Source organism: Triturus cristatus, chromosome 6 (genome assembly GCF_964204655.1).
Source record: "Triturus cristatus chromosome 6, aTriCri1.1, whole genome shotgun sequence".
In the NCBI taxonomy this organism is placed as follows: Eukaryota; Metazoa; Chordata; class Amphibia; order Caudata; family Salamandridae; genus Triturus; species Triturus cristatus.
The window spans coordinates 787194690-787218711 of record NC_140589.1 but is presented as its reverse complement, the minus strand read 5'-3'; the positions used below and the strand labels follow the sequence as shown (position 1 = coordinate 787218711).

The window sequence follows — 24022 nt, the reverse complement described above, 5'->3', positions numbered from 1 at the left end:
AAAAAGAGCTGGATAATATGCAGTCTTGCAGCAGAAGTGGAAAATATATTCATAACTGTATTGACAATAAGTACAGAGGATTGGATTAGTGCTGAGATGGACGATGGGTGAAGCTGATGACTGTTTCACGGTATGTTAGCAAAAGATATTTTGAAAGCCCAGGCAAAAACACTTCGTACAAAATGATGTAAATCAGAGAAAGAAGAAAAACGGATCCTGGGTGTTTACATTATAGTGAATCAAGTCAAGCGGCACAACAGTACGACAAATAGGAGATGGTGACTAAAGAGGAAGTATTAACAATGAGGTGGAAGGCAGTGGAGTGAAATGTGAGTCAGCTGATAGGAGAAAGAGTAAAGAAAAGCTTAAGAACTGACAGAAGAAGAGTTGTGTGAAAAGAACAACCAACATTACAAGTATGGCCTGACCACATAACATACAGCTGTGCATGATCCGGCGAATGTCACAGGTGAAGTGGGCTCATCCTAGTGACCTGTTGTTAGAGCAGATTCTAAAGTAGTGTCATGGTAGGAAACCCTTGCAAATGAAGAGGCAGTCGTAGTGACAAAATCTATGGCACAAGAAGTGACTCAGTCTCTGCAGCTGTTGATTTCCCTGCCTGGTTCTGCTAAAATAAACTGTTGCTAGGAAACAGTATCTTATGGTGAACAGATTTATAGTGTGCATGGAGAACAAATTTGGTTTTGTGAGACTGTGAGACCCAGAGCTCCACTCTTCGATGAATGACGCTTGCCTTCTCCAGAAGTCCTCGATATGCAGACAGGGAGTGCGCGTGCAGTCTGCTCTTTTTCGAAGCACATACTCATGGTTGTGATGCGCCCCCTGCTCACTCCCCCCAGGTGGATGCCGCCACAAGCACGAGTATGTGCTTCGAAAAAGAACAGAACGACAGCTAAAGGTCCTCCCATGCAACACATGCGCGCTGCGTAGGCAAGACCTAAAAAAGGATGAGAAAGTCAACAGGTCTGATGTGGACTGCCAGACTTTTGACATGCTTGTTTTGTTACGGTGTTTGTAAACTTTTGTTGTTGAGTGAGCTTCAGGGCCCTTGCCAATACAAAATGTTGGCTAAAAGTAAAAATGTTTTGGTCTTAACCAGCACACCTTGCCATTATAGTCCCCAGCACTAAAGGAAACTACTTATTGGGCAGATAAGCTCCATGTGAAAAAGCAGAATGTTGTCACTCACAGTTAAGTTAACCAATATGTGAATTACGCTGACCCACTGCTGTATGTATTAGTGGTCAGAAGATAATTGTGAATGATGCAATAACAGACCAATAGATTGAGAGGGCTTCCTGACAGCCCCTATAAGATGGATATATTTATTTATTCATATACACATACATGCGCGCACACAAAGATATTAACATGTTTTAGTAAAAGCTAAAGGTCTTGGCTATCAAAGAAAACAGGCTTAGTTCTACACTAAGTTTGTAATCAGCCTTCCATTAAAAGACATTATACGTTTTCGATACACTTGGAGTTAATGCCATTTTCAAACAAATGCTGTAATCACATCGATTATAATTTATTGTCATTGAGAAGATAACACAAATGGTTGAACAGTTTGTCAGTTGCGAGTGTCTTCTAAGTTGTAATGTGTTAGCACTGAATGCTGGCATTTAGCCTGAGTGATAGATGTTGACAGATACGAGATTTTGACCACACAGCTTGTCCAAGTCAGAAAACAGGATAACAACTCAGGTCCACCGGGACCATTAAAGGCAATCTAGCCGATATCTTTGCATGTAAACGACAATTTTACATCGTTCCTTTTCTCCAAGGGTTTGCAGTGCCTCGTGGGACAGGCATATCTCCATCTACCTGAGGCTATTAGCAGCCCCGAACAAAAATAAAATATGAGGGCCGGGTAGGAGGGGTGGGAAACGCATCAACATTTCCTTCTAGGGCCTTTTATTTTTTTTTAAATCAATTACTCTTTTCCTTCTTGTATATGATTTGGAGTATTAGGTTAACAGAACTGTGCGATATTACTGCAACTCCGCACTGCAGCAATATTACTATTCGGACAATTTTCTACCTCTGGATTTACAGCCAGGCTCTAAATGAGTCGGTCAGGTTTGTACTGACCCACTGAACCCTGATCATAGCAGGCATCCCTTAAATTCATAGTCTCTGCAGGTATGGATCAGGACACCTTGATTTGAAGACGGTTGAGAATAAGCGCAGTCGAAAGTGTGAAATGCACCACAAACCTCGAGAAGGAAACAAGAGGCATAATACTTCCTACACTCAAACGTCGAGTGCAATAGTTGTGTACACCAGCAGCTCATCTTGGGAACAGGACTCGAGCAAAAGTCCTTCATTCTACATGAGATACTGCTGTATGTTACACGCAACCTGCTACATACAGCCCAATGTAGCCTCTGCTCACTGCGGGCCACAGAACAAGCCTGCCAGAATTTTCCATATATTCTGGGCCAAAAGGATGCCCCCCGCCGGAACGTACACAATAACATACTACAAAAGGAAAAAAAGAAAAATAACACAAAAAGTACAGTTCGGGTGTCAGAATTGCCACGAACGCCGGAAGGAGCATCTAAGAAGGATTGAAGGTGAGCGATATAACAGGTGAAGAAGGGACATGGCTAGGCACAACGTAACAAAATCCCACCCCATCTATTACAAGGGGCATACATTATCGATACTACCCACGGCACAAGCCCATGGCGACTCGCCACAAACATAGCCTCACAATGTTACCAACATCACGACACTCGACACGATGTAGCCCAAATGACATTTCTGATGATACCTAATAAGACAAGGGTGCGCTGAAGGTTTTAAAAAAAAAAGGCTTGCAGGCTGCAGTGGGAGAGAGAGGTGGAGGGGTGCACCCACGAGTGGTGGGCGCGCGTGCGCTGGGGAGAGCCGTCTGCTCTTTTTCGAAGCACAGCAAGAGTATGTGCTTCGAAAAAGAGCTGAACGACGGCTAAAGGTCTCCTATGTAGCGAATGCGCGCTGCGTAGGCGAGACTTAAAAATATCCAATATTTTTATATACTTGAGACAAGACCAAAAATTATAAAAAATCCACAATACAGTACTTAGAAATCGTCAGTTATCAAAATAACCTTGAAATAGTTTCTTGAACTTGATAGGTCCATCTGGGGCTATCAAGGCGTCGGGAACAAACAAATCCAAACAGTTCTGGCTGAACGCGGCGTAGCGGGCAACTATGGTGTCGGGGAGACCCGCAAAATAGTAGTTTAGAAATGCAGGGCGTCGGCGACCTCTCGTTGAGCTACCGAAAGCATGGCGTCTGCAGGCGTAGGTTCTGGAGGTCGGTGCAGGAGTCTTCGGACCCTTGAAGTCACACGCATTGCAGATCGAACTCCTCGCGGTTTAAGTCAGGTCGCGGAGCAAGCAGCAGCTCGTGGTGGCGTCAGGTGGCATTGTCGGTGAGACCCAGGTTGTGGTGCGAAGTGATGCGGTGCTCGTCGCGGTGCTGGTAGGTCACAGTGCAGGCAGCGGTGGCGTCGTTGCTGAAGCGTTGTCATTAGCTGACGAACTTGAGTCGATGGCGCTGGCGTCGGTAGGCCAAGGCTGCGGTGCCGGAAGAGGGCGGTGCGTTGTGTAACTTTACGAGCGGTTCCCTCGAACCACAGTGCAAGCAGCAGCGTTGATTTCAGCGTGAAGCATCTCCGTCAGGGATAGCAAGGCGACGTTGTGAAGCGAGGCAGTGTGGAGTGCGGTGCCCACAGGTCGCGGTGCGAGCTGCACCTCAGTGGCGGCCTGGGTGAAACCAGGCTCGTGGTACCACATTGCGGCAGTGCCCTCTGCGGTGCCTTCAGGACACAGAGTCGGCAGCGGCGTCATAGACGGCGTTGGGTTGCTTTTTCTTCTGTTGCAGCACAAAACACACAGTCCCCAGTGCTAAGGGCAGAAGAACTTGAAGTATTTGCTGTTCCTGAGCCTTCTTGAACAGGGGATAAGCTTTACCTTAAGACCTTGGAGATACTCAAAGAAAGAAGTTGTGGAAAGTTTAGTCCAGTCCTTTCACTGCCCAAGACAGAAGCAGCCACTGCAGGCCAACACAGCAAAGCACTGAGCAAAGTGGTAGTTCTTCCTCACAGCTTCTCCAGCATCTCTTCTTGGCACTATTCTTGGTCCAAGAGTTCTAAAGTTTAGGGGTTTAGGCCCCACTTTTTATAGCCCCAAATACTTTGTCCTCTCAGGCAGAGAGTGTCTGTGCCCAGCCAGAACCAGTTCTGCCCTCTCTGGTGTGGCTTCCTGGTAGGAGATGGAGACAGCATTGTCAGAGGCAGACAAGGCCCATTCAGGTGAAAGGAAATCTTCTCCTCCTACTCTAAATGCAGCCCAGGTCTATTCAGCCCTTTCCTGACCCGCCTAGACTATCGGGAGCCACTGCTCCTCTCCAGCCCCTGTCATCCAAAACCCAGACAGGCAATCTAAAACCCCCGCAGAGGCCTACTGGATGGCTGAGCAAGAAAATACCTATTTTCTAAAAGTGGTATTTTCAAACACGGAATGTAAAAATCACCTTCACTAAAAGATGCATCTTTAAATTCTGAGTTCAGGCATACTAAACTTTATTTTTCTACGTAGTTCCTTGGGCGGGTTATGTTTATAAGATGTTATAAACAAACTCCCCATTCTGTCCTATGGGAACAGGTAGCCTTGCAATAGTAAAAAACGAAATTGGCAGTAATTCACTATCAGGGCATGCCCTACCTTTCACATACACTGCACCCTGCCCACAGGGGTACCTTGGGCCTACCTTAGGGGTGACTGACGTAAGAAAAGGGAAGGTTAGGGCCTGGGAAGTGAGTACACTTGCCAAGTCGACATGGCAGTCCCAGACTGCACACAGGCTCTGCAATGGCAGGCCAGAGTTACATTTACAGGCTGTTTGTGTGAGTGGCACAATCCAGTGCTGCAGCCCACTAACAGCATTTGATTTACAGGCCCTGGCACACTCAGTGCCCTTTACTAGGGACTGACACGTAAATCAAATATGTCAATCATGGAAACACCAATCCATAACACAATTTACAACAGGAGCACTTGCACTTTAACACTGATCAGCAGTGAGAAAGGGCTGAGAGACACAACCAACAAAAACATAGTTAAAACCGGGAGGTCAGAAAGTAAAAATCCAGGGGAAACACGCCAAAAGATGCCAAGACTAACAACGGGCTGCAAAATGCTAAAAGAAAGACATAGAGACAGGTTGAGTTAATTTAAAAAAAAATTTTTTTTTAAGAAACAGTTTAACAACAATCACTTTTATTAAACATTGTAATATGTGAGTTAGTGAAATATACATTTGATTAAAGCTATTTGTGAATTGTGGACAAAGAAGAGAAATCTGCTTCATATATGTTGATATGCTCAATCCTTGATAAAGCCAATAGTCCCACTATTTATTTTTTGATGTTATGACCTTTTGACGAAGTCAGCAAGTTTGCCTGACTGCAATCAGGCCCTGCGACCACCTACACCATCCCCACGGCCAGAGGCCATGCACTATGGGAGGTAGGGCATTTGCAGAAGGTTGGGCACAGGCCGTGCACCCTTCTGCACACAATGGATTTAACCCAGATCTCCTGACTAGGGTGAATGTTTGATTCCTACAGCATTCCGTCCATCATTTGTTGCCACAGCATTTTTCGCCCTAAGTGGGATGGGTATGCCTAGACGTGGGTCCCTTGCTCGCTGTGCCACAGGATTCAAATTTGCCTGGCTGATGAGGGGTGTAACCCCGAAACCGGTCCCAGGAAGCTTGTTTCCAGTCCAGAGAAGACATGGCTTGGCAGTTCCGGCTGGACTGTTCCCATAAAGAACAGGGTCAATACTGATTTGCATATGGCTGGGTCGAAACTGGGGTGGTGTAGTGAGCAAATGAACAATGAATTTAACCCAGAATTATTGACTGGGGGTGAATATTTGATTCATTCAGCATTCTGTCCCATCATTTGTTGCTGCAGCACTTTTCGCCCTAATTGGAATGGGTATGCCCAGACGTGGGTCCCTTACTCGCTGTGCCACTGTATTCAAGCTAGCCTGGCTGATGAGGGGTGTTACCCTGAAACCGGTCCCAAGATGTTTGTTTCTAGTCCAGGGAGGACCCAGCTAGGCAGTTCGGGCTATACTGTTCCCATGAGGAACAGGGTCAAGACTGATTTACATATGGCAAGGTCCAAACTGGGGTGGTGTAGTGAGCAAAAGAACAATGGATTTGACCCAGATCTCTTGACTGTGGGTGAATGTTTGATTCATTCAGCATTCTGTCCATCATTTGTTGCCGCTGCACTTCCTCACAGCCGCAGAGCCAAAGGCCATGTGTAGGGGCGGTGGGTACCAGTGAGGGGTGGCCAGGCCCTGTGCCCAGTTGCATGCTGTGCATGGCCAAAGGCCTCCCGCAGTGGTGGGTAGGGCACTTGAAGGGGTTGAGCTCAAGCCCTGGCCACAGGCCAGGCCCTGCCCCCAATTTCACGCCACCCAAGGTGATGGACATTTTACGTAACAAGAATTAAAACGTAGAAATTCGCTGAAAAAAGCAATGGTTAAAGGGGCGTTATATTTAGGTGAAAATGTCAGTTAAAAGATCCTGTGTTAAACTAACAAAACCACAAAAATGTACTAGTTATAATTATCTAAAGCAACTGTAATGTGTGCACCAAACTGACTTAAATAAATTATATACATACTTGCTGGAAAAAACACAGGCTAATTATAGTTGAGCAAACACAAAATCGAAAAAAGCCCAGGAATTACCAGTTATCATGTTTGGGAAACCACAACTAACCTTTAACTGTTTTTTTTCAGTACATTTCATGTGCCTTATGATGTACCCCATACACTTGCCATGTCCCGTTTCTCCACAGTGCATGGCCTTAAGCTAGGCCCTACACCAAACCCCCAGGAGCTATGCGCAGCGGAGGTTGGTTGTAGGGCATGCCTGACCTTACATTAGGCTTAATTTGGTAACTGTCACATTTCATGTAGTCATCAAACAGCGCCAGATTATTAGCAAATGAAACTTTTATTGCTCCTCATTTATCTCTTCCACCTCCAGTGGATCTGCATGAATTTAAAAATACAAAGAGTAATCTCAACAGAGAAGGTACAAATTTCATGCATATTCGTCAAAAGGGTGCACAAGGCATAAGTAATTAAACAAATAGCTTTATATCTGACAATCTATATACATATTAACCCTCCCGAGCCGTCCAAGCACCCTTTTCAAACACTGATACCTCTAAAAGTGCCCAACAGATTTACACCAAACCAATAACAGCATGCTTTTAGTGAACATTTCTACACTTATGCTAAGTTTGACGTAAATAAGTTTAGCACGTTTTGCTGCAGGCAAGAGCAACATTTCCTTTGAGAGCTACAACGGGAAGCACACTTTTGTTGTCCCCATCCCTCCTAAATGCTTTTCCTCTATGTGGAACTACAAGAAGGTTGGCATGCCCATCCTTAGCTGCCTAGTGCTAAGCGAGTCCCACATTTTGTGCAGATTCTTCCACAGTTCTCAAAGTTACAGGTCAATCAAAAAATGTAGTTTTGGTTCAGATACACTTTCCATTGAAAATGAAGAGTGGTGACTGCCACTGTGTAATATAAATAGATATATGTATGCCTGGCTTAGCTGAGCAGAGTAGGACTGTCATTTAATTTTTAAATAAACTGCTGTGATCTTTGTACTGCTGATATTGTGTATGTGACTGAATAATTTGGGGACCTAAACTGTAAATAATACATACATTACAATTTTTCTAGATTTAAAGAAAAGTTTCAGGATATATCAGAGCTTGGCAAAGGTGGATATGGATGTGTTTTCAAAGCAAAACACAAAGTTGACACCAAATACTATGCTGTGAAGAAAGTAAAACTGCACAGTGGGTAAGTCTCAATAATAAAGAATATTTTGTCAAGTTTGTTTAGTGGTACTTATTTGTACATTACTTATGCAAAACATGGTACAGTGCATAGGACAAAATGCTGTAGAATGAGGGAAAACATCTGGGTGCAGAACAACGGATTATCATTGTTATTCACTGTTCTCTGTTAAACACAGAATGTTGTGTTAAAACCACTTCCCAAAACTACCTGGTGGCATAGTATCAATAATATCTATTACTTCTTCGGTGTTCCTTCAAATTCTATAATGAAGGCATTGGTGCTTGCATATTAAGGCTTGATGTCTCCATCCATCTATAGGCAAATCAAAAAGGACTTTTCATAAGGTTGTCTTCTTCTGTTAACATCTATCAACTGAAAAAGTGTTTTTCCAAACGTAGCAAATGGAGTTGTTAGTATACTACAGATCAACCAATGATCTCCCATTGCCAAATTGCTAGGTTGTTTGACTGATGGCCAACTCTATATCCATAGACATATCAACGTGTATCACATAACGTGTATTTGTGCACATGCACGTTCACCCAGAAGGGCATCTTGGCACTGAATAACATATGATTATTTTTACCCAATTCAATGGTACTCATTTTATCGACCCCAGAAGGATGAAAGGCTGAGTGGAGCTGTTGAGATTTGAACTGGTGACCATGAGTTCAGACACAGGCCCCTACAGTGGATGCATTAGTCCACTAAGCCACCAGACCCGGCAAGTGTATGTTTGCAAACTGATACTACTTAATAGTATAGGTCGGGCGCATGTCATGCCGCTGATATAGATGAGCTCATACTGACCAACGAACCTGACCTCACAATTTTAACGGAAACTTGGCTTAACGATTCATCCTAGACATACTAGTCCCCCCTAACTATCACATCACAAGACTAGATAGAATTGATAGGCTTGGAAGTGGTATTGCCTGCATACATCAGGACTACCTCTCCGTGAAATGTCTCATCTCCCCGGTTTTCTCCTCCTGTGAATATTTATGTCTAGAAATCTCTAGAAATTTTTGTGTAGAAATAACAACACAATATGCTCACTTCACTCATTTTACCATCCTCCAGGAAACAGCCTTACCTTTATTGAACACATAATGGATATCCTAGTCACAAATGCTGGACACCAAAACACGCAGATATTCCTAGGGGACTTCAACCTCCACTGGAACGGCCCTGAGGTCAATAGCCTCAAAACTTTCTTGACTGACCTTAACCTATCCCAAATTTGTGACAGCCCCACTCATGAAAAAGGCTCAACCCTAGATCTAGTAATCTCCAAAGCAGACTCCACCCAACTGGAATCGATCCTCCCATGTGACTAGTCTGACCATCAAATCCTCACTTTCCATATCATTGAATCAGTTAAGCTACTCTATGTCCAACCCAAGAGAACAAAAATCTGGAAGAGAAACCTAAAAAACCTCAGTCCTATCTCACTGGCAACCGCTAGCCCTATCCTAACGCCCTCACCTGACAGTTTACAGGACGTACACGATCTGACTAATCACTACTTCCAATCTATGAACGTGTTATTAGACAATTTAGCTCCTCTACAATTGAAAAGTATCTCCACTAAAGACTCGAACCCATGGTATGACGGTAGGCTGAATGAAGACAGAAGAGCGCTAAGAACAATTGAACATCAATGGAGAGCAGCACCATCCGCTGCTCACCTCAAACTACTCAGAAGAACGAGAAACGCCTATTACAGAAAAATCAGACGTTCAAAAATCGACTTCATTAGCAATCAATTAGACCAAGCCAAGAACCGCCCCAAAAGACTCTTTGAAACAATCAAAGCGCAATCTAAGGGTGTCTCTCACTCACCTCAAGTTAATCCAGAATCTCTCCCCAGTCGCGAGGCATTCGCTTCCTATTTCACAACAAAAACTGAAAACATAAAGATAGACCTACTGAATGACTTATCAGCGCTCACCAACCCTCACGATTGCCTCAAGGACCCCCATCAGGAACCCATTTAGTTGCTCTGCAAAGCTCGACCTCAAAAACAACACAGAATGGCCCTCATTCGACCTCTACAGCGAGGAATCTATTCTAAAAACAGTCACGGCCTTAAATCCCTCCTTTCACTTCTCTGACCCACTCCCAGCTTCCCTCCTAAATGGATTCATACCGACGTTAGTGGCTCTATGGACCAGGATTATAAACACCTCTCTGCTACAAGGAACCATCCCAGACATCCTCAAAGCTGGTCAGGTTTTCCCCATATTAAAGAAACCATCGGCTGACCCAGCAGACCTAAATAACTATCGCCCTATATCCAACATCCCTACACTGGCCAAACTATTAGAAAAATGTGTTCACACACAACTTACCTACCACATTGATCACTTCAACCTGCTCGATAAATTCCAGTCTGGCTTTCGATCAGGGCTCAGCACCGAATCTACCATGACCCACATAATTGATGACGCATTAAAAATACTGTACCAAAACAAAGCCTGTCTACTAATTCTGCTGGACCTATCCTCCGCCTTCGACACTGTCAAACATGACAATCTATTAGTCCTCCTGAAACTTAGAATGGGACTATCGGGAACGGTTCTCAACTGGTTCACTTCCTTCCTTCAAAATAGAACACAAAGATTCAAGACCAATCAATCTTTATCCAAACCCACTCCAGTCAATCAATCAATCAATTAAAACTTTATTCGGATACAAATTTTGTGTCCATAAAAGTATACAAAAGTTTAAAAACAAATCTTTAAAATCAAGGGAATTCATGTAGATCATAAAAAGGTTCTTATACGCGGATTGTACCAACAAGTAGTATATAACACATTATTTCTTTCAGTCTTAATCACAATTACAATCTAGCGATTTAAGAAGGGTCATGGTTTGCACGATATTTAACACAAGCTTTTAAAAAACTGGCTGTTGGTAAGATGCTGTACTCAGTGTCCAAACATTGTAAAGCAAGGAGTGCCGGGCGACACTGGCGTAGGCCTATGAATTTTAATAGAGGTAAAATCCATTTTTGGCGTGGAAATTCATAGTAACTACAGAAGAGGACTACGTGCAATAGCGATTGTTCTGATTGCCCATCACATGGACAAGGAGTTAGTTTACTAGACCAATCTTTTGTCTTCGGGAAAGTTAACAACCGATGAAAAGTATTAAACCTGAATTGTCTTAAAAGATATTTTTCATAATGATTAGCACTAGATAGTAAATATGGCTGAATCCCAAATGAGACTTGTACCGTGGCAAGATGGAAATTTGTAGGCTTTAGAATCTCAGATGTTAAGCGAAGCTCACGTAAATGGGATAGGCACGCAGTTTTCAGCTTTTTGCGTGAAATATCTGCTAAGGACTCAGGGAGCATGAAAAGAGATTCCAGGTTTACATCTCTCAGGAATTTATAAACATACAGCAGCCACGGGATATTTTTCCAACCTTTCAGAGTGAGACAGTCAGAAATAAGCAAACAAGTCAGTTTACACTCTAAAGTAACCCATAGTCGATGCCATAAAAGAATTGGTTGGATTGCAATAAGATCAGAGATATAATCCTCCCCCCAACTCCATATGGCAACCATAAGTTGGCGAACTATTAGGAGTGGCCAAAAGGTACCGCAAAAAAGCATTTTCTTTTTTTGGATAATTTCCGAATTAACGTGACCCCAAACCCCGGCCCCATACATTGCCACTGGGCGGCACTTGGCCCTGTAGATCTGAATCAACTCCCGGGAGGGGCGCTGGCCTAGTTTTTGCGCAAATGTGACCAAAGCTGTTGTAGTTCTGAGGAGCCCCAGCTTTCTGGCCAGGAGGGTAGAACCCCAACTAGAGGTATTGTCTATCTGAATACCTAAATAGGGGTATGAAGTTGCGGTCTCCAGAGTGGTATTATTTATCCGGATACTGCCAGAATGTCTAAAGCGTTTCCCCAGATGCATGGCAAACGTTTTCTTTATGTTTACTTTTAGATCAAGGGCTGCCATGAAGTCACAATATCTATCGAGGAGAAGTTGGAGTTGGAGTGGGGTCCTGGCCATGATCACCGCGTCATCCGCGTAAAGCAAAGCGGGTATTGGACGGTGATCAATCATGGGCAGGTCCTGACTACCAACCAACATCGCAGCCTCTAAGCCATTGGTGTATAAATTAAAAAGAAAGGGTGCCAGTACGCATCCCTGTCTGACACCCTTAAGTACTGGTCAGGTTTTCCCCATATTAAAGAAACCATCGGCTGACCCAGCAGACCTAAATAACTATCTCCCTATATCCAACATCCCTACACTGGCCAAACTATTAGAAAAATGTGTTCACACACAACTTACCTACCACATTGATCACTTCAACCTGCTCGATAAATTCCAGTCTGGCTTTCGATCAGGGCACAGCACCGAATCTACCATGACCCACATAATTGATGACGCATTAAAAATACTGTACCAAAACAAAGCCTGTCTACTAATTCTGCTGGACCTATCCTCCGCCTTCGACACTGTCAAACACGACAATCTATTAGTCCTCCTGAAACTTAGAATGGGACTATCGGGAACGGTTCTCAATTGGTTCACTTCCTTCCTTCAAAATAGAACACAAAGATTCAAGACCAATCAATCTTTATCCAAACCCACTCCAGTCACTCTAGGAGTACCCCAAGGATCTTCCCTCTCCCTGACACTCTTCAACTTGTTTATGTAACCACTCACCGAGCTTCTCAACTCATCAAAGGTCCAATACCACATGTATGCAGACGACACACAACTCTACATTAAGGTACACTCACTTGAGAACATCAAGTCCCTCAACTCAGCACTCCAAAAAAGGTAGACCTGGCTGGCAAATAACCACTTAAAATTAAACACCTTAAAGACAGAATTCCTCCTAATAGCGCCCCCCAGCCAAACAACCACCATAATGGAATGGATGAAGCACTTAACAGCACTCGACGGCCAAACGCTCATGATCGATTCTGCCAAATCGCTGAGCATAACTCTGGATAATAAGCTAAATATGCAGAAGCACACCTGCCTAGCAACTAAGATGAACACCTTAAGAAGACTGAAGCCCTTCATACCAGCAAATGACTTTAAACAGGTAGTCCAAACTCTAGTAATCCCCAGAGTGGAATATGGGAGTGTCGCTCTCTGCAGCCTTCCCAAATCAACGACAGACCCACTAAGAGCATCAATCAACACAGCCGCCAGACTAATCACAGGCTCCAAAAGAAACTGTCACATATCCCCGAACTTACATGCCCTTAACTGGATACCCTTTGATGCCAGAATCCATTTGAAAATCGCCTGTATGACACACAAGGCATTGCATCAAAAAACATCACGATACCTTGCAGAGAAATTAATACCATCTGGTGGGAACAGAACCAACAGGAGTTCTTATAACCTACTGAAACCACAACGATTCACCAAGAAGAAAACTTATAACCACTCCTTCTCAGGGATGGCCCCTAGGATATGGAATGCCTTACCCCAAAAACAAGACAGAACCCTCATGCGGCATCCTTTAAAAATGAAGTGAAATCTCTTCTCTTGGCCAAATTCACTTGATTTATTAGATGCAGGCTTGTAGATATTTGTTATGTTGGAACAGTTACCATTGTTTGACTATTATAACCAAGAATATTTGCATAACTATTTCAATTTCCTCTATCTCCTTTATTTGTTGTAAAGCGCTCTGATACCCGCAAGGGTCTTGTCCGCGCTATATAAAAACTTCAAAATAAATAAAATAAAATAAATAATAGCAAATTCATGTTCCTTCTGAAGAAATCCACAGTCTGACACCTGGTCTTCAATCAGTCAATCAGGATTTATAAAGTGCGGCTAAACACCCACTAGTTTATCCAGGTACTTGCAGGTCCCGAAGGCTTATGCGAACAGCCTGGTTTTGAGTGTCATTCAGGATTCTGAAAGTGAGGTGAAGGTCCGAAGTTGCATGGGTAAGCTGTTCCAGGTCTTTGCTTTGATGTGGAAGAAGGAGCGTCCTCCTCTTCTTCAGTAGATGCAGGGAGTATGGGCAAGCAAAAGGGAGGCGTAGCGTAGTCTTTTTGACGGTGGGTGGACGTTTAGGTGCTGGGTAATGTAGATGGGTCCTTAGTTGTGTAGAGCCTTGTGTGCATGGGTCAGCATCCTAAATTGGCACTCTTCTGTATGGGGAGCCTGTGGAGTTGCCTGAGGTGTGGTGTGATGTGGGTTTGCCGGGATGACCAAGGATGAGTCTGGCTATGGCGTTCTGTATGGCCTGAAGTCTCTGTAAGAAACGTGCAGCGATTTCTACGTAGAGGGCGTTGCTGTAGTCCAGTCAGCTGGTGATGAGGGCCTGTGTCACTGTGCGTCTCGTGTGTAGAGGTAGCCATTTAAAGATCTTACGTAGCATGTGCAGAGTGAGGAAGCAGGCAGAGGTGACGGCATTGATCTGTGATTTCATAGTGAGCTTGTTGTCAATGATGAGGTCCTCTTCCCCATTAATAAAAGCAACACAATTGTGAATGTTCGCCCAAATATATAACAGCTCCACTAAAATTTAAATGAATTCTGCCGACTGCCTCATCTCTGGCACCACAAAGACTCAATAAACAAACTCAGAAGTGCTGGAGGTACTAGAGAAGCCAAAAACTAAAGCAGTGAATAACTTGGAACGCTTCAAAGCAAAACAGTTAAGGCACTCGTTTGAGTTTTTTCCTTCTTGGCTTTACCTTCTGACATCTGATTGATATCCACCCTGCTTCCATTTCGTCTATCATCTTCTCTTCAAATAACCTCGTCACTCACATCACGATTTACTTCTCATGCATATGAATTGCTCATGTGTACTATGTTCGCACTATATAAAAAACTTCAGTACATTCAGAGCCCCCTTCTCACAAGATGCTACAGTTCAAAAGAAAGAGATAACCCATATTTACCCACAATATGTAAAACTCATCTCTTCTAATCTCCTAGCTGACATTGAGGCAACTCAGTTAAATTTCATTTGATTCCAATTTTTGCTTTCTCAAGTTTTCATAGACGGTGGTATTTTTCAGTAGCACATTTGTGAATTGCTTAGATCACTGCCTGACTTTGTTTAAAAGTAAGGAATTGCAATATCGTTTAGGGAAGTTTTGGTGGACAACAGAGTCCCTTCTAACTACAAAGGCGTGTCAGTTATATCACCACAAAATCTTTTTGGGTCTGTACTGGGTTCCAATTATTTAGGCATCATTTGAGGGTACCGAAATGATTGAGGCAAATAATAATTTTTGCAGTGCAGTAAATTATTCTGAAATAATGTTAATATATCATGTTTTTATCAAAAAAGCTGCTTTGGTGCCGATACATCACTGTAAAACAGGAAGACATTTTCCTAAATCAATATTTTAACTCAATGCCCAAATGTTGATGCATCCATCCATCCTATGTGTATGTGTAACAGCCAAAACGGTGACAATCGAATACTATATGTAGGTATCAATTCTTATGTGTATATTTTTATCATTTATTCTTATGTTTCATTAGGAAAGCAGTGTCTGAGGTAGTAACTCTAGCAGATCTCAATCACCCAAATGTTGTTCGCTATTACACCTCCTGGCAAGAAAAGGCATATTTTTATCCTGATTTGAGTGATACAGCCACTAACTCAAGGTAAGTATTATCTATTACTGTCAAGAGGTTTTTGAATTCCTTAAAGTGTTTTGTAATTCGATAAACATGATTTAGGTTGTTGCAAGACTCTTCAATACGCTCCAACGAGCTGAGCCTCCTCAGTGCCAGACAATGGAAATAAAAAGCATGTCATTATTTCGAGGCACTTCTCTGGTTTGTCATCATGGCTTCATACAGTGGGGATTTTTTCCTTGGGAATACAACAGATACAGTCATTTTTCAGATAAGGTTCCCAAGAATCAGGTTCTAAGGAATATGACCTTCTGAGTAGCTTAGCAATTAGTAACTTCTCTGCTGCAGTTTAAGATATGCTCTAATGATCTGGTATAAGTGTCTTAATCAGACCACTGCATCAGTTAGTTTTGATGACAGGTTCATCCAGGTATTATTAAATAGCTATTTTTGAGGACTGCCATCAGTGACTTGTGCTCATCCAAGAAGTGCAGACACGTGCAGGATGTTTTAGTTATGTGTTCATTTACTCTGAGCGATTTTAGCCATGTATTTTACCAGAACATTCTGTTAATACAGGTTTCTAACTTATAAAAAAGCTATTAATTATGTAACTAGGAAGGTGTTAAAAAAGGTCTAAGTTCAGAAGAATTGTTATCTTGATATAATTGACATTGCCAATCAAAGATAGTGGCAGTATGTGATTATACCCCAAAAATTGCTGAATCGCCAACCATTTTGAGTTGTAATTCAAGCAAAAGGTGTCTTCAAGCTTCTTTACAGTTATTATTCCTAAATATTTGACATTTTTCATCTGATAAGCAGCCCAGTCAACCACTGGATTATTGTTCCTTGACATGATCGATCAGAGGTTTGTTGACATTTACCTTGCAGCTTGCTAACATACTTCTGTAAAATAACTGTAACAGCATGAAGACTGAGGCATCTGTACCATTCTCGTCACCTGTCTCATCATTCTGCTGTCCCCTTTCCATGCCACTGCCCTACGCCTGTCTACATTGTAGACTGTGCATATTCTCTGCTATCACAGCAGTTAACCTCTCTTTGTTTGGTTACAAGCACTTCCTTCTCAGGACCTGTAAGAATCTTCCAAACTCCTTGAATTGCCTTATTGATCCTTGGCTGTCAGGAGTCGTGCCATTGTACTTTCCTGTCCCTCAGTTTGGTAAGAAACAGTATGGGACAAAGAATTAATTTGGATTTTTCTGGCACTAGTGCATATTTGTTTATAGTGGACTGATATGGTATGTTGGAGGCATGTGTGGTTGTAGATAAACATGCTGTGCATACTCCTGACATCTAGTGTTGGGCCCAGATGTGTGCAAGTTTTTTTTTTTTTAAGAAATAGGCATGTGTGGTTGTAGATAAACATGCTGTGCATACTCCTGACATCTAGTGTTGGGCCCAGATGTGTGCAAGTTTTTTTTTTTTTAAGAATTCTTTTGAGTCATAGGTATAGTGACTCCATCTCTTGCTGGTAATGCACATGTTCATCGGCTCCATTGGTAGAATGTGTTCTTTCTGCCATTGTGCTCAGGTGTGTGCTCCTGCGCTCCAGATCAGCACTGTTGCTTTGCTCTTTTTTAGTTCACACGGGTTCCTCACCTTTGTCAGTATTGTATTTCAATCATGTCTCTTCTACTCTTTGTCTCAGGTAGACGTTTGGTTATTTTGCTTGAGCGGGGTCCAAGTCGATCATGAGGCTAGTGGGCCTCGCCCTTCGGGGCCTACTTCCATCTCTCGGTCGCATCTCTCTACCATGCTTCGACGGCGATGGAATGGATGCCATCCCGATATTGTCCTCGTTGCCAAACGAAATATCCTCGAACCGACCTCCGTCAAATCTGCAGTTTATGCCTGTCACCAGTATTGTTTCGATCGCGATCTCCCCAATCGACACGCCTTCTCATCGGCACAGACCTTCGGTTCCAGTCATCGACGGCGGCCTTCGGGCCTAACCAAGCTCCGGTCCCGGCTCATGGAAAGAACTCCATTTAAAAAGTGCCCTCGATGTGGGTCCAAATTTCCCCACACCAATCTTCACGAGGTATGCAACCTCTGCCCCTCCCCTGAACACGAGGCTCGAGACTGTCTGGCGTGTAAGTCTTTCCGATCCAAAAAGACTATTCGGGACCGAAGAGCCAGAAGGAACATGGCACACTCCTCGACGTCGATTCCAGTCGACATCTTCGGAGACGACATTGACGATCCGGAACAGCATCGCACCGAAGAGGACCTCGTCAGCGCTTCCGAGGCCGACGAATCAGATGTGGAGGACATCACTCTGGCGCAGAGGGTCGTGAGTACCGATCTCCCCCCCCCCCCCCCACACCCTCGCCGGCACTGAAAAAGGCTTCGGTCACGCCTTCGCCTCCGGGCCTAGGCAAAACCAGAGACACTGCTTCACACACCCCACCTTCGGGCCCGGTGAAGAAGCCAAGTAAGCCTTCCGGCGGCTCGGGCTCGAGCCAGCCTACCAGCGGTGCCGATAAACACGCTTCGGCACCGAAAAAGAAACCGGCCTCCACCTCGACACCGAGCTCCGCACCAAAACCCTCGGGGTCGAAACCCAGCTCTTCGGTACCGACGCCATCTTCGGTACCGACCAAGACACATAAGGCCATCGGCACCGACACTTCCAAGCCGAAACCCATCTCGGTACCGACCAAGCGACCGGAGGTTCCCAAGCCGGGTTCCAAGCAACAAACTGGCACGGAACAGCCTAGAAAGACAACGGCCCAGACGCCTTCGCCGCCGACGGACCAAACAACCTCACCGGAACTATTTACACCGGATCCCTTGCAAAAAACTCTCACCAAGGATCCAAAAACTGGACATTTGACACTCTCTACCAAAAAGAGACATTTGGAGAAACCTGCTCCACCTCCACCTCCAAAGAGGAAGGACTCTGCTACCTCTCCGTTCAGAATACCTTCCCCACCTCCTCCACCTTCCCCACCTCCACCGCTTCCGCCTTCTCCACCCCCACCTCATCGTTCTCCGACCCCGTCTCCAGACGATGATGATTAGGGGGAACCATATGATGATATAAGGGATGTGCCACAGGGGACCCCACCCTTACAGGATCCCCAGAACCATGGGACGATTACAATATCCCTGATATCCCCAACGTCCCACAAGACGATCTTTACCCTTCTAGGCCATCTCCACCAGAAGATTCATTGGGGTTCAACCATCTTCTGCAAAGGGCTACACATTACCACGGGGTAGACTTGCATACCGACCCCGTGGAGGAAGATTTCCTCCTGGACACATTTGACACCGCACATAGGTCCACCTCCATATTGCCCATGCTCAAAGGAGTGGTAAAGCGTGCGCCAGAAATTTTTAAGGACCCAGTTAGAGCCAGTGTCATTAACCCACGTATTGAAAAAAAATACAAACCTGCCCCCTCAGATCCCTCCTACATCAGAGGGCCAGCACCACTAGATTCTTTAGTAGTAACTACCGCACGTAAAAGGGCAAACTCCCAGGCGTCAGGTGAAGGACCACCACCTGACAAAGAATCAAAACTACTAGATGCATAAGGCAAACGCACAGCATCCCAAGCGGCCAACATATGGTGTATAGCCAATACTCAGGCTACTGGCCAGATATGACAGGGCCCATTATGACGAGTTAGAAAGCATAATGCACCATCTCCCTGAAAAATATAAAGCTAAGGCCAATGAGTTAATTCAGGAGGGTAAAACCATCACAAATACCTCCATACGTTGTGCCCTAGATGCAGCCTCCAGGGCCATCAACACCAGCGTCCTTCTCAGTCGCCATGCTTGGCTAAGGATATCTGGGTTTAAACCAGAAGTACAAGCCTCCATCCTTAACCATCCCTTTGACCAGGAACATCTATTCGGGCCAAAGGTGAATGAGGCCTTAGAAAAAATGAAAAAGGACACTGATACGGCAAAATCCAGTCACGCCCGCCCAGACGCTCCTTTCACCGCTCTTCCTTTCGGAGTACATCCAGAGGCTACTCCTCAGACACAGTGTCCACCTCATACAAATCCCCTACTCAGACCACCTTTACAAAGGGTTATCAAAGAGGCGGCTACAGGGGTAACAATAACAAAGGCAGAGGCAAAACAAACAACGCCCGCTCTGCCACACAGCCTACCCAATGACTTCCCCCCGCTCCCCCCAGACCATCCCACTCCGGTCGGGGCAGACTCCAAAATTTCCTTCATGTCTGGGCGACCATCACCTCAGACAAATGGGTGACACAAATAATTTGGTCAGGTTACTGCCTAGAACTAAAATCTACCCCCCCAAACATTCCACCCAGGCAACGCCCAATGTCACAAGAACATTTAAGGTTACTAAAGCAGGAGGTAATCTCCCTCCTACAAAAACATGCAAAAGAACACGTTCCTGTCAGCCAACAAAATATGGGGGTCTACTCCCTATATTTTCTCATACCAAAAAGGGACGAGACTCTACGACCCATCCTAGATCTCCGGCCCCTAAACACATACATACACTCAGACCATATTCATATGGTAACGCTTCAGCAGGTACTTCCGCTCCTCTCCCAAAACAACTTCCTCACCACTCTGGACTTAAAAGACGGGTACTTCCACATTCCAGTGCACCACGCTCACAGAAAGTACCTCAGATTTGTAGTGGACGGACAACACTACCAATTCAAAGTGCTCCCATTCGGAGTCACAACAGCACCACGGGTATTCACCAAGTGCCTGGCAGTGGTGGCAGCACACTTGAGAAGACAACACATTCACGTCTTCCCATACCTAGACGACTGGCTGATAAAAGCCACACCTCCACCACAATCCAACTACTTCACCAACTAGGCTTCACGGTGAACCATCAAAAGTCCCAGCTACAACCATCCCACACAAAACAATACCTCGGTGCCACCATAGACACCTCAAAAGCGCTAGCCTACCCCAATCCAGCCAGGATTACAAGTATTCAGGCTCTACGCGAAAAATTCATAGCACAACACTCCCTTCCAGCTCGAGTGTTCATGCAACTAATAGGGATGATGGCCTCTTGCATATTCATAGTACCTCACGCAAGACTCCAGATGCGTCCTCTCCAAGAGTGCTTAGCGCACCAATGGAACCAGGCCCAGGGTCAACTGACAGATCTGGTGTTGGTAGACGGTCGCACCTATCGCTCTCTGCAGTGGTGGAACACCACAAACCTTTCCAAAGGTCGACCGTTCCTGGACCCGGTTCCTCAGATAGTACTAACAACAGACGCATCGCTCTCCGGCTGGGGAGCTCATCTATTACATCTCACCTTGCAGGGCACATGGACACCTCAGCAGAAGTTACTCCATATCAACCACCTGGAGTTACTAGCAATCTTCTTAGCCCTAAAATCTTTTCAAACACAGATTTCAGGCAAGGCAGTTCTGATCCACACAGACAACTTGACAGCCATGTATTATATCCAAAAACAAGGCGGCACACACTCTCCACAGCTCTCTCAACTAGCACAGAGCATATGGAGATGGGCAATACCCCACAAGATCTTTCTCCTGGCTCAACATGTCCCAGGAGTCCAAAACACCGTGGCGGATCTGCTCAGCAGACAGACACAACAGATCCACGAGTGGGAGCTTCACCCGCAAGTTCTTCACCCGTACTTTCAAATGTGGGGGCATCCACAGATAGATCTCTTCGCCACCCACGAAAACACAAAATGCCCAAGCTTCGCCGCCAGATACCCACACCCATTGTCCAAAGAAAATGCGATATGGATGAACTGGTCAGGCAGATTTGCGTACGCTTTTCCGCCTCTCCCACTCATTCCACTAGTGGTGCGCAAACTACAGCAACACTCCCTCACGCTAATCCTAGTAGCTCCAACGTGGGCCAGACATCCATGGTACACCACACTGCTGGAACTTACTGTAGTACCACACCACAAACTACACCTCTCACCATGCCTCTTAACCCAGAACCATGGAGAGATCAGACACCCGGACCCAGCTCAGCTCAACCTTGCGATCTGGCTCCTGAAATCCTAGAATTCGGGTACCTAAATCTTCCCCCTGACTGTATGAATGTCATCAGAGACGACCTACCACTAGAGCGTGCTACGCCGCCAAGTGGAAACGCTTTGTTGTCTATTGCCATAACAACACCATTAATCCCCTGGACGTGTCCATTCAACACATCATAGGCTACTTACTCCACCTACAAAGGTGTAATCTAGCCTATACGTCCATTCGACTACACCTCGCAGCTATTGCAGCTTACGTACAAAACAGACAACATCTATCACTCTTTAGAGTACCTGCCATTAAAGCCTTCATGGAAGGCCTAAAAAAAATAACTCCCCCCAGAGTACCACCCTCACCTGTGTGGAACTTAAACATTGTTCTCACAAGGCTAATGGGGCCTCCCTTCGAACCTTTACACAGATGCGAACTACAATTCCTGACGTGGAAAACAGCTTTCCTTGTAGCCATCACTTCCCTTAGAAGGGTCAGTGAGATACAAGCATTTACCATACAAGAACCTTTTCTTCAAATGCACCATAACAAGGTTGTTCTCCGTACCAATCCAAAATTCCTACCTAAAGTCATTTCCCCTTTTCACCTAAACCAATCTGTAGAACTACCAGTATTTTTCTCGCAACCACAGACCGTTGCAGAAAGGGCTCTGCACACACTAGATGTCAAACGAGCCTTACTCTACTACATCGAGAGAACACAACCTTTCCGTAAGACTAAACAACAGTTCGTCTCTTTCTCTCCACCACACAAGGGCAACCCCATCTCAAAATCAGGGATAACTAGGTGGATTGTAAAATGCATTCAAATTTGCTACCACAAAGCAAAACGAACGCTATCCGTTCCCCCTAAAGCCCATTCTACACGAAAGATAGGGGCTTCCATGGCATTCTTAGGGAACATCCCATTAGATGATATCTGCAAAGCAGCTACATGGTCAACACTGCACACTTTCACTAAACACTATTGTGTAGATGTGCAAACTAAGCAACAAGCTAGTGTGGGCCAGGCTGTACTCAAAACATTCTTTCAAACTACTGCAACAGATACGGGTGGTCGCCGCTAAGGTTGGGAACTGCTATATAATCTATGCAAAAGTGTGTAATCTGCAGCTCATATGCCTCGAACGGAATATGCTACTTACCAGTATGCATCTGTTCTTGGCATGTAGAGCTGCAGATCTACACACGCCCACCCGCCTCCCCGGCTACCTGTATCTGTTCCAGTTTATCTTATTTAGATATACACACATGGGTTTCTTCACTGTTATTACTACGCTCCATCTTTCCCTGCTGGCGAAAAACAATCTGAGGATGGAGCCGAAGCCCATGCGCAATACGATCCAGAGGAGGAGTCACCGACCTCGTGACTTCTAAAGACTTTTCAAGAGGAAAAACAAACTGCAAACATCCGGGCCCAACACCAGATGGCGATCTATGCAAAAGTGTGTAGATCTGCAGCTCTACATGCCAAGAACAGATGCATACTGGTAAGTAGCATATTCCTTTTCATGCAGTACTGTTTAAACTCCACCACTTTCCTTTGTAAGTCAACTGGGGTATGATCCATAATAACAAGATCACCCTCATAAAGCAGACATGATATGTGGGAGTCCCCCCCCCATCTTAGGAGAAAAGGAGTGAGTACCTGATAGTGTTTTTGGGAGGTCAGTAAAGAGTTGGGTCCATCACACAACCTTTCCTTAGCCCATTGTTAATGCTTATCTTCTGGGAGAGACTACAAATCGGTGTCCAACTGTACTCTGGCCCAATTTTTACTGGGGAGCTCTTTAAGTATCCCAAGTAAAGTACCTGGAATTTCGATACTTTCCAACTTGCCCCACAAAATCTCTTGTTCCGCCAGGTCAAATGCAGCCTGTAAATCTACAAAGCAGGTATAGAAAGAGCCCCCTGTTTCTAAGGCTTTTTGTAATATAGGCTATAGCTAAGGCAGTAATCTAAAGTAGAATGCCCAGGCTTGAAGCAGCCCTGTTCCAACTGGATCAAATGCAACTCTTTGCACCATTGTGAGACTGCCTGGAACAATACTTTGCTATACATTTCTGCACCCACATCTATTAATCTGTAGTTTTTTGGGTCTACCGGATCACCCTTTGTAAAGATTGGTTTTATTGTTGCACCTTTCTACTTCTCAGGATAGGTCTGATCTAATGTAATTAGTTTGCACGCATCTGCCTACAATTTCGCCCACCAGTTTTCATTAGTCTTCATTATGCGTGCTAGCACATCAACTGTGCTTGGAGAGAGTGGGCTCTCCGTGAAGAGCTCTGCTGCCGAAGAAGACTGTATATGGTAGGAGATTGACCGCCTAATGGTACTTGGGTGCCTGCCTGGAGTGGGCTCGACCTGAAGAGTTTTGCAGAGGGTGAATGAAGGCTGTGTGTAAAAGATGTTTGGGCACTTAATGTTGCTTGGATGTCTGGAGGTAGTGGACTCTCCGTGAAAATATGTGCAT

At 44.7% G+C, this 24022-nt stretch overlaps 1 protein-coding gene across 2 annotated transcripts in view; it reads left to right on the top strand.

Moving 5' to 3' along the window:
* Positions 1-24022, top strand: part of EIF2AK2 (eukaryotic translation initiation factor 2 alpha kinase 2) — a 300514-nt gene that overhangs the window by 178075 nt on the left and 98417 nt on the right. For both annotated transcript variants that reach the window (XM_085611364.1, XM_085611363.1), the window contains exons 10-11: positions 7797-7919; positions 15424-15549. In XM_085611364.1, the coding sequence (XP_085467490.1) occupies positions 7797-7919; positions 15424-15549 (249 nt within the window). The remainder of the gene's footprint in view (positions 1-7796; positions 7920-15423; positions 15550-24022) is intronic.